Here is a 13,134-nt window from a genome sequence, read left to right on the forward strand (position 1 = left end):
ACAGAGTCAGAGAAACCTCTATGACTTACCATTAAGCGTTCAATTTCCATACCTTCAAATTTAATGATTTGAGATCCTGATGGAAAAACGGACCTTGAGACAGTAGGTCTGGCCTTAACGGAAGTGGCCAAGGTTGGCAACTGGATATCCGAACAAGATCCGCATACCAAAACCTGTGAGGCCATGCTGGAGCCACCAGCAACACAAACGATTGCTCCATAATAATTTTGGAGATCACTCTTGGAAGAAGAACTAGAGGTGGGAAAATATAAGCAGGTTGATAACACCAAGGAAGTGTCAACGCATCCACTGCTTCCGCCTGAACATCCCTGGACCTGGACAGGTATCTGGGAAGTTTCTTGTTTAGATGAGAGGCCATCAGCTCTATCTCTGGAAGACCCCACATCTGAACAATCTGAGAAAACACATCTGGATGGAGGGACCACTCCCCCGGATGTAAAGTCTGACGGCTGAGATAATCCGCCTCCCAATTGTCCACACCTGGGATATGCACCGCAGAGATTAGACAGGAGCTGTATTCCGCTCAAGCAAGTATCTGAGATACTTCTTTCATAGCTTGGGGACTGTGAGTCCCACCCTGATGATTGACATATGCCACAGTTGTGATATTGTCTGTCTGAAAACAAATGAACGGTTCTCTCTTCAACAGAGGCCAAAACTGAAGAGCTCTGAGAATTGCACGGAGTTCTAAAATATTGATTGGTAATCTCGCTTCTTGAGATTTCCAAACCCCTTGTGCTGTCAGAGATCCCCAAACAGCTCCCCAACCTGAAAGACTTGCATCTGTAGTGGTTACAGAGAGCAGGGCACCGAGAACCTTTGAAAAGATTCTTGGAGCTGTTGGTAGGCCAAATGGAAGAGCAACAAATTGGTAATGCTTGTCTAGAAAAGAGAATCTCAGGAACTGATAATGATCTGAATGAATCGGAATATGAAGGTATGCATCCTGCAAGTCTATTGTGGGCATATAATGTCCTTGCTGAACAAAAGGCAGAATAGTCCTTATAGTCACCATCTTGAAAGTTGGTACTCTTACATAACGATTCAAAATTTTCAGGTCCAGAACTGGTCTGAATGCATTTTCCTTCTTTGGGACAATGAATAGATTTGAATAAAACCCCAGACCTTGTTCCTGAAAAGGAACTGGCATGATTACCCCTGATAACTCCAGGTCTGAAACACACTTCAGGAAAGCCTGAGCTTTTACTGGATTTGCTGGGATGCGTGAGAGAAAAAATCTTCTCACAGGAGGTCTTACTCATCGGGCTTCAAAATGCTGAGAAGCGCATGTCAACGTAGAAATCTTAGCACAAACTTACTTCACCACCTCCATAGGAGGCAAATTTTGTAAAACTGAATTGTGGGTGTGGTGAGGGGTGTATTTATAGGCATTTTGAGGTTTGGGAAACTTTGCCCCTCCTGGTAGGATTGTACATTCCATACGTCACTAGCTCATGGACTCTTGCCAATTACATGAAAGAAAATAATTTCTACAATTGCAGCCAATGAAACTAAACAGTATTATAGTAGCCCAGAGGCAGCGCCAGCAACTGTATTGTGCCATAGGTTCCTCATCCTCACCCCTGTATTACAACATCATAGTTTATAATATAAACTCAAATAGTGCAATAGTGAATGCAGATACAAAGTGGATGAAACTTAACATTATCATTTCACAGAGTAGATGAATAGCATTGCTTTCTTAAAGCCTATTATTGTTTAAAAAGATAGATAATCCCTTTATTTACCATTCCCCAGTTTAGCATAACCAATATTGTTATAGAAATATACTTTTTACCTCTGTAATTACCTTGTATCTAAGCTTCTGCTGACTGCCTCCTTATCTCAGATCTTTTGACAGACTTGCATTTCAGGCAGTTAGCGCTGACAATGTTATCTATATGAACTAACACCCTATAGCTGTGAAAAACTGTCAAATGCAGTCAGTTAAGAGGCGGCCTTCAAGGGGTTATAAATTAGCATATGAGCATATCTATGTTTAGCTTTCAACTAAGAATAACAAGAGAACAAAGCAAATTTGATTATAAAAGTAAATTAGAAAGTTGTTTAAAATGGCATTCCCTATCTGAATCATGAATGTTTAATTTGGACTTTACTATCCCTTTATTACTTTCTTAGTATTTGTGTGTCTGGTAATTTGCAAATAAAACAGACCTGCTCTAGGTTTGCAACATTTATCACTATGTACTTTTCTTTTCACAGACCGCATGTGACTAAGATATCTGTAGTGCTAGGCCAAAGCCTATACAATACGACAGACCAGTATACAAGCACATTTCCAGTAGAAAAATATATACTGCATGAGTTGTACAACGATGAGACGTTTCAACATGATATTGGTAAGATTTAATCATCAGCACATTTTGCTGTAGGTAATAAACTAAGAAATAATCTAAAACTGTGATGCCCATGGTTGACATTTGATTGAGCATTTTGTTAGATGCAGTTTTTTTTAAATGCTTATAACTTTTGAATAGCCAAAACCCACTACAATCCATGTAAAGTCTTATGAATTTTAAGTAAACCGGTTCAGTGTTTTTGAATTATTTAAATGTAAAAAAAATTGCATTTTTTGCATTATGGAAATAGGAAAAATTAGGTATAGAGAAAGATTATAAGGTGACGAGTTTTCTTACATTTATTTGTTGAAAAGCTGCAAAGGAGATTCAGCAGAAATAAACAGGCAAAATTAATTATGAAGCATCTGCACAATACTGAATTTTCATAAGTTTACACCACCTGAAATTACAAATAAGTGTTGTAACAATTAGCAAATAAGGACTCTTTTATTTTATAATATAAGAGAGTGATTATGTTTCCCCAGTAACAATATTTATTTTAGAGGTCTGTTTTATTCAGTTTGCAGGGACCTAGTCAGACGTACAGACAGACTTACAAGCTAAAAAACAAAGGGCGCAATGATCTCCACTCTGGTGAGATTATCTAAGAAGTCTTGTCAGTGTTGTGAGATCCCTCAAATAATTTTGGAAAGGCAAGTTTTAGCTTGAGAGCTGTTTATCTAACTATGCAGGGTCCTGTATGTGTAGGAGAGACATATATGTTACAAAATAATGCTCATAACAAACCCCCAAAGATTTTGCATCTCTGTGTCATCGAGATTTTGATCATCGGGCCCTGATTTAGCGCTTATGGTCAGTAGGAAATTAAAAAACTGCTAGAGAGACATGAGAGTTAGGAAATAAAACAACTGGTTCACAGGGTTGATGCACATTTGAAATGGTTAAAGTTCCATTATAGTCAAACAATTATATGCTCTAATTTGTTAGAGCAGGTCATTTTAAGACGATCTTGCACTTCATTGCACTTAATTTTTTTGAACCCCAGCAAAAGTGTTAAAAAAATAATAGAAGGACCACTCAGCATCCACAGAGCACTGCTGGCCCAGAGCGGAAATTGCCACTGATCCAATCAACAGGGCTAGATACACAGGCAGGGCATGTGGCTAGGGTGGCTAGTCAAAAAAATGACATGTTCTGACAAATTAGACCATGTCATTTTTACACTATAATGGTCCTTTAATATTTTACATTTTTTAGTCATGTCCTAGAACTCATATTGAAATGCCTTAAACCGACAAACATATTCACAGCTGAGAAAGTGTATCACCTTATCATTTTTACAAGGACAATTATAGTGTATACAATAATTCTAGTCAAATTTGAAATCATCTACTGTGTGTTTTAAAATTGTCTTTTTTTTTAAATATTTTTTTGAAGATCTTGTTCCGCTCCCCTTCACTCATAGAGTTGGTATTCTGGTTAGAATTACAATTGGAATCTTCAGTAAACAAGGTGATTTGTCTTCTTTACTCCTAGCCCTTATAAAGCTGAAGTCAGGAAATGAATTTTGTGCTGCGTTCTCACAGTTTGTGCAGCCTGTGTGTCTACCAGAAATCCACAAGACAGCCAGTGCCACAACGAAGTGTGAAGTGGCTGGATGGGGACACCAATACCATGGTAAGTTGACCATGAGTAAAAAAATGTTTTTTTGTTTTGTTTTTTAGAAGAAAAACTAATTAAAGAGGGGGGCCTGCACAAAATGTTATTTTAGCTGAAAATGTGTTGCTTTTTTTTTTAAATAACTTTGTGTATGTAAATTGTTGACAACAATAATGTGGTGCACAGGAAGTAAATTATGACTGCACATGTGTGATTATAGGCACATTAAAATAGAGCTCAGTTATGTTAATACTTTTAAGGTTTTAAAGATTATTACTTACTATTAACAAGCTGAATGCATCTTGTGTGAGTGTGTCAATGACAAGAGGCAAATGTGTTAGCCATTAAAGGGACAGTCTAGGCCAAAATAAACTTTCATGATTCAGATAGAGCATGTAATTTTAAACAATTTTCCAATTTACTTTTATCACCAATTTTGCTTTGTTCTTTTGGTATTCTTAGTTGGAAGCTTAACCTAGGAGGTTCATATGCTAATTTCTTAGACCTTGAAGGCCACCTCTTTTCAGAATGCATTGTAACAGTTTTTCACCACTAGAGGGTGTTAGTTCATGTATTTCATATAGATAACACTGTGCTCGTGCACGTGAAGTTATCTGGGAGCAGGCACTGATTGGTTAAACTACAAGTCTGTCAAAAGAACTGAAATAAAGGGGCAGTTTGCAGAGGCTTAGATACAAGATAATCACAGAGGTTAAAAGTATATTATTATAACTGTGTTGGTTATGCAAAACTGGGAAATGGGTAGTAAAGGGATTATCTATCTTTTAAAACAATAACAATTCTGGTGTAGACTGTCCCTTTAACTGCCAGCTAGCTCCCAGGTGTGCACTGATGCTTTCTATAAAATCTTTTCAATTATTAACTTAACAGATCTATTTTATTGTGCCTCTAAACATGTATATGCAGTCATAAGCCTGCAACAAAGGATGCCAAGAGAATGAAGTAAATGTAAGAATGGAAGTAAATTATAATGTCTCTTACATTTGCAAACTATCTGAACCATGAAAGTTTAATCATTTTGACTTTCAAGCCCTTTAATGTGACTGGTTGATATAATAGTTACACTAATACTACCAATGTTTTTCTTATACCCACAGATGCTGATCAGTATGCATTCTTTTTGCAAGAAGCATTTGTTCCAATTATTCCAAACTCACAGTGCCAAGACCCCGAGGCCCATGCCAGTAGAATCCTGCCTGGGATGCAGTGTGCCGGCTTTATGGAGGGAGGGATAGATGCATGCCAGGTGAGCTTGTTTCTACAGGAATACTTGCTCTCAAGGGGAAATAATATGTATTGAGCTATGCAGGGAAAATAACTAGGTGGTGTCAGTCAAGTTTTTTGGTGTTTTAACCCAACATTTCAATTTGTGAATGGGGAATTTAAAGCATTTGTGATGACACTTAACAGGGAAGATAAAATCTAAACATATAATAAAAGGTTTTTCTTTTCTTTTAAACAAACAACAATGCCTTAGCTTTTCCATTTAAATAATGATGTGTACAATTTAAATCCTTGGTGACGTATTTGCAGCAGTGAAACAACAAACCCAAAAGCATACCTTTAAATGTTTATTTTTTTTAATTTCCAAAACTTTATTGAAAAAAAAAAAAGTATTACAAGGAGAAATAAACAACAAAATACAGTGTTTTATAATGTAGCTAATGTCTCAATAATCAATACAAGAAAAAATAAAGGTGGTACATAAGAAAAGTTTAATTTATTTCCTGGAATCCACATATTCTTCCCATATACATTTTAAAGCAAGGTAATCATCTAGTCGTATTCAAAGATAGTGATATTTTTTCCAAGGACAATATCAAAGTAACACAAATGGTCAATTTCTCAATAAATAAATGTGTACTTTCTATTGGTAGATCAAAAAGAAACAAAGGAATTATCTTAAAAACACAGCTCTTTCACTAGCTCTGAAAATAAAGGTGTGAATTACAGGCAATTACACCTGGGTAAATCCAAATCAAATAACACGTTAATTAACTCTGCAGTGACTCAAAAGTTATAAAGTAGCATAGGTAATGTATTGCAAGGGTTGTTTGCATCATGTAGCATTAGTTTCCCAGGTTACACTGTAACCTCTGGGTATTGAAGGTGTGTTAGTTGACTTTATAGTTGTTACCTGGTTTTATCAGCCCAGATTGTATCTATACAGTAAAGCAGAGTATAATGTCAACCTAAATAATCAATCAAATGGTTTATCAGCAATGCATTTCATGAAAACAATCTAAACACTGGAGTTACTCTCTTTCTCTGATAGACCCACAAAACTCAGATTTATATGCATGTTATTCATTAATCAGTTTTTTTTAAACAAAAGTTTATGTGTATGAAGTACAATAATGCAATTTAAATAATTGTGGTATGTTATAAATGTATATCTCTCAGTATATAAATACAGACCCTGAGGATTTGTTCTATGCTATAGCCTATAGCTGAGCTTTCCAAACTTTTCATGTTAGTGACACACTTTTTAGACCTACATCATTTCGCGACACACTAATTCAGATGTACTAGCAAAAAGGAGGTTAAACTAAGAGATTCGGACACATACATAAATGATATAATAACGAAATGTATTTACAAGTAACAGTATGTAAGTATGTGCAAGAATTAAAAAAAAGTTTAATATCAACAATAGCTACTTACTATTTTAATAGGATTTATGAGACTGATGGGATGAACACAGTTTCTGAATATTTTGTAGAATATTAGATAAAGACACTCGCATTTCATCATCAAGCATTTTTAAGCTTCCACTTCCTATCAATATATCAAGAGCAGGAGCAGCAATGCACTACTGGGAGCTAGCTGAAAACCCCAAAAAACACTTTGACTTCTGACTTAAGCTCAGCGTTTAAGCTGCCACACTCCGAGCTCTGCGAGTCCGACTGACTACTGCCCGCGCTGTAAACACACTGCTGTCCCACTCACTGACTAGACGTGCAGTCAGGAGCCAATGTGCCGCCAATGGGAATAGTTTCAGTTCTCGCTGAGCAGCACCAATAGGTTAAGATGATCGGTGACCCACTAGGTATCATTCATATGTAAACTATGTGATGTGCATAGCAGGCAGACGGAAAGTCGAAAAACAAAAAAAAAATTTAAATAAAAAAAAAATTGTGCTGTAGCAGGGACACACCTACACACTGCTGCCGACACACTAATGTGTCACGACACACAGTTTGGAAAGCACTGGCCTATAGCATACCCATACAACAAATCCTCAGAGTCTGTATTTATATACTGAGATATACATTTATAACATACCACAATTATTTATATTGCATTATGGTATGCTACAAGGTGGATGTGAAAGGAGGAGCACTCAACTGCAATATATGTAGATTTAAAGAATTTGGAGAAAACCATACAAAACATATATGTGCATCTATAAACCATTTACTACATAGTGTATGACCATTATATTGGTAGAAATAGGATTATTCAATCAATTCACTTAGCGGCCATTGTAAGTATTGAGTAACTAATGTATCTGCCCCGTTATGTTCCGGCAGGGAGACTCTGGCGGACCACTTGTATGTGAAGTGGATGGTCGTGTGGAACTGCACGGGATTGTAAGCTGGGGAGAAGGCTGTGGCGAGGAGAACAAACCTGGAGTCTACACTGATGTCTCAAATTATATTGACTGGATTATCGCTAAAATCAGATGAACCTAAATAAAAGAAATACATAAACCCTCATGTGTTTATTTAAAAGGAAAATTCCAGCCACAAATGAAATATATCAAGGCATTTCACTTTTGAATATTTTTGCAACATACTTGCATTAGCAGAAAAACTTCTAGTAAAACCTATTACTACTTTTAGTGTGGGCATTTACTGTGTGCACGTGAAGCATATCTACATGCTTCATTCAACAGTGTGTCTGCTGTGATTGCTGTTTGCGCTTTATATTGTGTTTGTATTGACTATATTTACATGATACAAGAAACTGAGCAGACACATTGTTTAAAATGCTGGTGCATGAAGCATATTTAGATATGCTTCACATGCACAGTAAAGGCTCACACTAAAAACATTAATAGCTTTAGCTAGAAGGGGTCCATTTATTAAGCAGGAGCCCCATCATTTCAGGTCCGCTTGAAATGGAGGTTAAGAAGCACACCACTTGCCTCTTAAAAAAAATCTACCCCAAAATATTTTTGCTAAAGAAAATACATTGAAAAAATGCTTCTATTCAAAAGGTTAAATGCTTTAATTTGCATTTAAATTTTGTCTGGAATGTCTCTATAAATACATTTCTTAAGCTATTTTGAGTTTTCATTAAACATATTTCTCTACTTTTGCTATCCGTAATTGTTCATTTTGGTGAAGATTAAATAGGATTATAGTGATAACGCTCCTTTCTAAAGATAATGTATGATCAGTGCAGTTACAGATACATTTTGGGGGCGGGGAAATGAAATGAAAATATGGGGACTTCCTGTTTGAATTTTATATCACTGTAAAAGAGACAACTTTTCCCTCTGACACACAGTAACTTTCTGGCATGATATAGTATGTTTGCCCTTTCTTCTTGTATTGGGCTAGGCCTTATAATAAAAATAGTAAAAGCTCTGTAGCACTCTTCCCAGTAGATTTAAAGGGACATTTAACTAAAATTATATCTAACACTATTTAAACATGTTATTTTTTTATTTATTTTTATAACCAACAAATAAATGTGGTTACCGATTACAGACTTCAACAAAGCCAATACATAAAGAACATTTTCACTAATTATTACAACTTTGTTTATACAGAAAGTATTGTATCTGTTAATCAAAAAGGTAAAAAAAAATATAAACTGGGCACAAAAAAAAGATAAAAACAATCAAACACATTATTAAAAAAATTATAATTTAAGGTATTAAAGTATAATCTGGATGTGGGAAGTTTAGTATTCTTCACATATTCTCCGCCATACTTTGAAACAACTTTCCAATTCACCAATATTATCACATTTGCTTCCTTACCTTAGTATCCTTTGTTGAAGGAGCAGCAATACACTACTAGGAGCTAGCTGAACACATTGGGTGAGCCAATGACAATAAGCATATATTTTCAGCCACCAATCAGCAGCTGGTTCCCAGTAGTGATTTGCTGCTCACTGACATTGATGATTGTTTCAGAAAAAAACAAAACAAAGCAAAAAACCAGAGCATCCCCTGGGCACTCTTACTTCCCATACCTATATCTTAAACTTATGACCCAAGAATATGGGCGAGAAGAAACTAATAAAATGTAACATTTAATAAAAAGTTAAAATATAACTACACATATTAAAACACAAGTGAAACCAAAAGGTACACAACTCCTCCATAAACTATTGCACACAACCAATGTATAAGGATAAACTAACCCTTTACACATAGTAGAGGTCAGTACAAGATGGGTGACTATACCCATTGAGGCACGAACAGGGAATACAAAAGATCCCTATACAAATTACTATTAGGTGCCAATTATTCCCCAGAGGGATCATTTAAGGGGGGATACTGAAATAATTATTTAAAAAGTCTGGGTATCCCCATACTTAGCCGCCTATAAGAATATATTAGTCAAATCCATCATAACCATGGTATTCTAAAGCCCAGATGTATCAGCCATTATAGAGAAGAGATACTGAAACCTTTAGGGGGCTGTTTAATTGTATAAATCCTCTTGTTTAATCTCCAGGATATTTTATATAGAGGTTTTATTTTCTTACATTGTTGTTTGTTTGTCAGGATATATATAGCAACAATATCAACATTGGCACTCTTAGCACACAAAATAAACCGCAGCCAAGCACCTCCCTTCCCTGCTCAGGTTCCTTTAGTGCTGCGGGCAGCACAGTAGATAAGAGGCGGAGCAGGAACACAGCATAATAATGTCTGATTCCTTCTGTGAATCACTGCCCTCCTCTCTATAATGATGCCTGCGCACAGATATTAAGCTTTGTAATTAATTGTTTAAAATAAACTTCTACTCTGCCTCCAGTGACATTCCTAACCTAAACTACTGCCTCCCACAGTTCTTGCACATTTCAATAAAAATAAATTAAAAAGGGGCACTATTGAGGGGGGATTAGTATCAGATAAGATTAGAGATCAATTTGAGAATCCCTATCAATGACATGAAGACATAAATGGCATGAATATAGGAGTACTTTAAAGTTTCACCTTCTGCTGAAGGCAAAAAAATAACGGAGTAGTAGAGAAATACTAGGAGATTGGGTGGAACAAAGTTCTGGAATGTATTGGTGTTTTGCCACCTCCTGGTGGACAGGAAATGTATTGTAGATCATCATCTGAAATCTTTCTCCAACTACAACTACTAGTGAGATTGTATGTAAATACATAAATAATACTATAAGGAGCACAGATTAAACATTTTATAACAATATTAAAAAACACAGTAATTAACTTATTTCAATTGTAAATCCATACTTAGTATTTTTTTATACAAATTTATGGGATCCATAATCTATGATCACTAATCGATTCAACAGAAGCTTAAAAAAAAATACACACAGATTTGTTTTGTTTCTTACTGGTAACTGAAGCTGCACAATGTGTGCTTTGCACTCTGGAAATGCCAAGAAACATCTAAAAAGCAGATCATCTCCCATTAGTCAAAAAAGGAAATGTAAGGGACTTAAAATGTTAAGGCTTTTAATGTTAATCCAAAGGTTGAAAGGATTTATAGAATCCTTTCCGTGGTTTTGGATCTAATCAAACCTGACAAGAGGCCTGGCCTTTAACATGTTATGTCAGTAATTATACTGAATACAAGATTTATATAACCATTCATTCTTTTTGTTAAAATGGCACAAAAGTATTTTTTTTTGTTGCATCAAAAGAGAGGATTTTTACATGTATTGTTTTTTGTAAAATGTTTTATATCCCTGTTCTTATAGATCAATTTAGCTTTTTTACACTTCTATTGTGTGTCATTTTCCTCCTGTTAAAGGGACACCCTAGTCAAAATTAAACCTTCTTGATTCAAAAAGGGCATGCAATTTTAAACAACTTTCCATTTTACTTTTATCATCACAATTACTTTGTTCTCTGGTATGCTTTGTTGAAAGCTAAACCTAGCTAATCTCATATTCTAATTTCTAAGTCCTTGAAGGCCACCTCAAGTGCATTTTGACAGTTTTTCACAGCTGGACAGTGCTAGTTCATGTGTACCATATAAAGAACATTGTGCTCACTCCAATGGAGTTATTCATGAGTCAGCACTGATTGACTAAAATGCAAATCTGTCAAAATAACTGAATTAAAGGGTATGTCTGCAGATGGCTTAGATGCAAGGTAATCAAGAGGTAACAAGCATATTAATATAACAGTGTTAGGTATGCAAAAAAAGGGGAATGGGTAATAAAGGGATTATCTACCTTTTTAAACAATAATAATTCTGGATTAGACTGTCCCTTTAAAGGGGCAGTGGGAGATCTGCTTACCAGGCAGTGAGCAATAAGTCCTTTATCATAACGCTTTTCATTACCAAAATATTTTTAAAATTTTTCAAAGGCGTTCTTCCATATACTGTCCCTTTAAAATATTCCTAACCATAGACCATATGTGGGATCTTAGATATTAAATGGAAATAGCAAAATACATAATAAACTAAGTTTCTGATTGTACTTGACTCGTTTCCAAGAAAATAATGAAAATATTTCAAGTCCTTCACCTTTAGATGGATTTTTTTATTTGCTGGGCTCATACATGCGTTATAAAAATGAAACAAAAATGTTATGTTGTTTTCAACTATATCAAACACTGTATGGTTAGATATATAATAAAAACCTGTTTTCTGCAAGTACAGGAGGGTAAAATACAATAAACAAAATTAAACTCCTATTTTCAAATTAATGGAAATTTATTTTTTATTTTTAAAATAAGGAAAATATAGTGACAGACTGATTAAATTGGGATGTGTCTGAAGTCCAAATTTCAGTGTAGTCTTATTTGCATTTGTGTGCCGTTCGGGTATTTTAACACTGGGTTTAGGCAGTCTCAGGATACGGTGAGGTTTGAAGAAAAATAAACAACAGAGAAAGGAAGGAAAATAGAGAGATATATAGAGAATAGAAAAACTACTACTGTACAATTTGATAAGGCCAAAGTAGGTTGGACGTTAACTCAAGGCTTGAACAGAACAAGTAATATTTTTTGTTTTGCACAAGTATGTGTTACAAAGATATAAATGATTTATTACAAGTGAATAGATGTATCCCTCTGTGAAACTGCACCAGTAAAATACATTTTAAACCGAACCTTGTATCCCATGAATTATGTAGCACAATATCAAGTAAAAAAGTCATTATAGATTTAGATGAGTCAAATAAAAGTTAACTGACTCTATATTTAGTTTTTTATTGAGTTAGAATGCAGATAAAGGAGGATAAAAAAACAATATTTGAAAAACCTGAAAGACAGCTATTTTTGTGCTAGTGAGCATATGTAGAAGTCATATGATAAGGTAAGGATATGTAGATCTCTTTCCTAGAAACTGCACAGTTATATATTAAAGGAACAGTCTACACCAGAATTGTTATTGTTTTAAAAGATAGATAACCCGTTTATTACCCATTCCCCAGTTTTGCATAACCAACACAGTTACATGAATATACTTTTTACCTCTGTGATTACCTTGCATCTAAACATCTTCTGACAGCCCCCTGATCACATGACTTGTTATTTATTATCTATTGACTTGCATTTCAGCCAATTAGTGCTGTGTTGTGCTGACTCTTATATAACTCAATGGGCGTGATCACAATGTTATCTATATGACAGCAGTCTCCTGTTGTGAAAAGCAAATAAAAAAGTATGTGATAAGATACTGTCTGTAGTGGCTTAGAAACAGGCAGAAATTTAGAGGTTTTAATGTTATAAAGCATATTAATATAACAATGTTGGTTGCGCAAAGCTGGGGAATGGGCAGTAACTGCGTTGTCTGTCTTTTTAAACAATAACAATTTTGGTGTTGACTGTCCCTTTAAAGGGACAGTCTAGTCAAAATTAAACTTTCATGATTCAGCTACAGCATGAAATTTTAAACAACTTTCCAATTTACTTTTATCATTACATTTGCTTTGTTCCCTT

General features: G+C 35.1%; 1 protein-coding gene across 1 annotated transcript in view; it reads left to right on the plus strand.

The window, feature by feature from the left end:
• F12 (coagulation factor XII) overlaps nucleotides 1-7,735 on the plus strand; it is a 65,646-nt gene extending 57,911 nt beyond the window's left edge. Inside the window, exons 11-14 of the mRNA XM_053717072.1 lie at nucleotides 2,245-2,381; nucleotides 3,879-4,019; nucleotides 5,120-5,268; nucleotides 7,556-7,735. Of these exons, the coding sequence (XP_053573047.1) occupies nucleotides 2,245-2,381; nucleotides 3,879-4,019; nucleotides 5,120-5,268; nucleotides 7,556-7,711 (583 nt within the window). The 3' untranslated portion in view covers nucleotides 7,712-7,735. The remainder of the gene's footprint in view (nucleotides 1-2,244; nucleotides 2,382-3,878; nucleotides 4,020-5,119; nucleotides 5,269-7,555) is intronic.
• The last annotated feature ends 5,399 nt before the right edge of the window (nucleotides 7,736-13,134 follow it).

This window comes from Bombina bombina, chromosome 6 (genome assembly GCF_027579735.1).
Source record: "Bombina bombina isolate aBomBom1 chromosome 6, aBomBom1.pri, whole genome shotgun sequence".
In the NCBI taxonomy this organism is placed as follows: domain Eukaryota; kingdom Metazoa; phylum Chordata; class Amphibia; order Anura; family Bombinatoridae; genus Bombina; species Bombina bombina.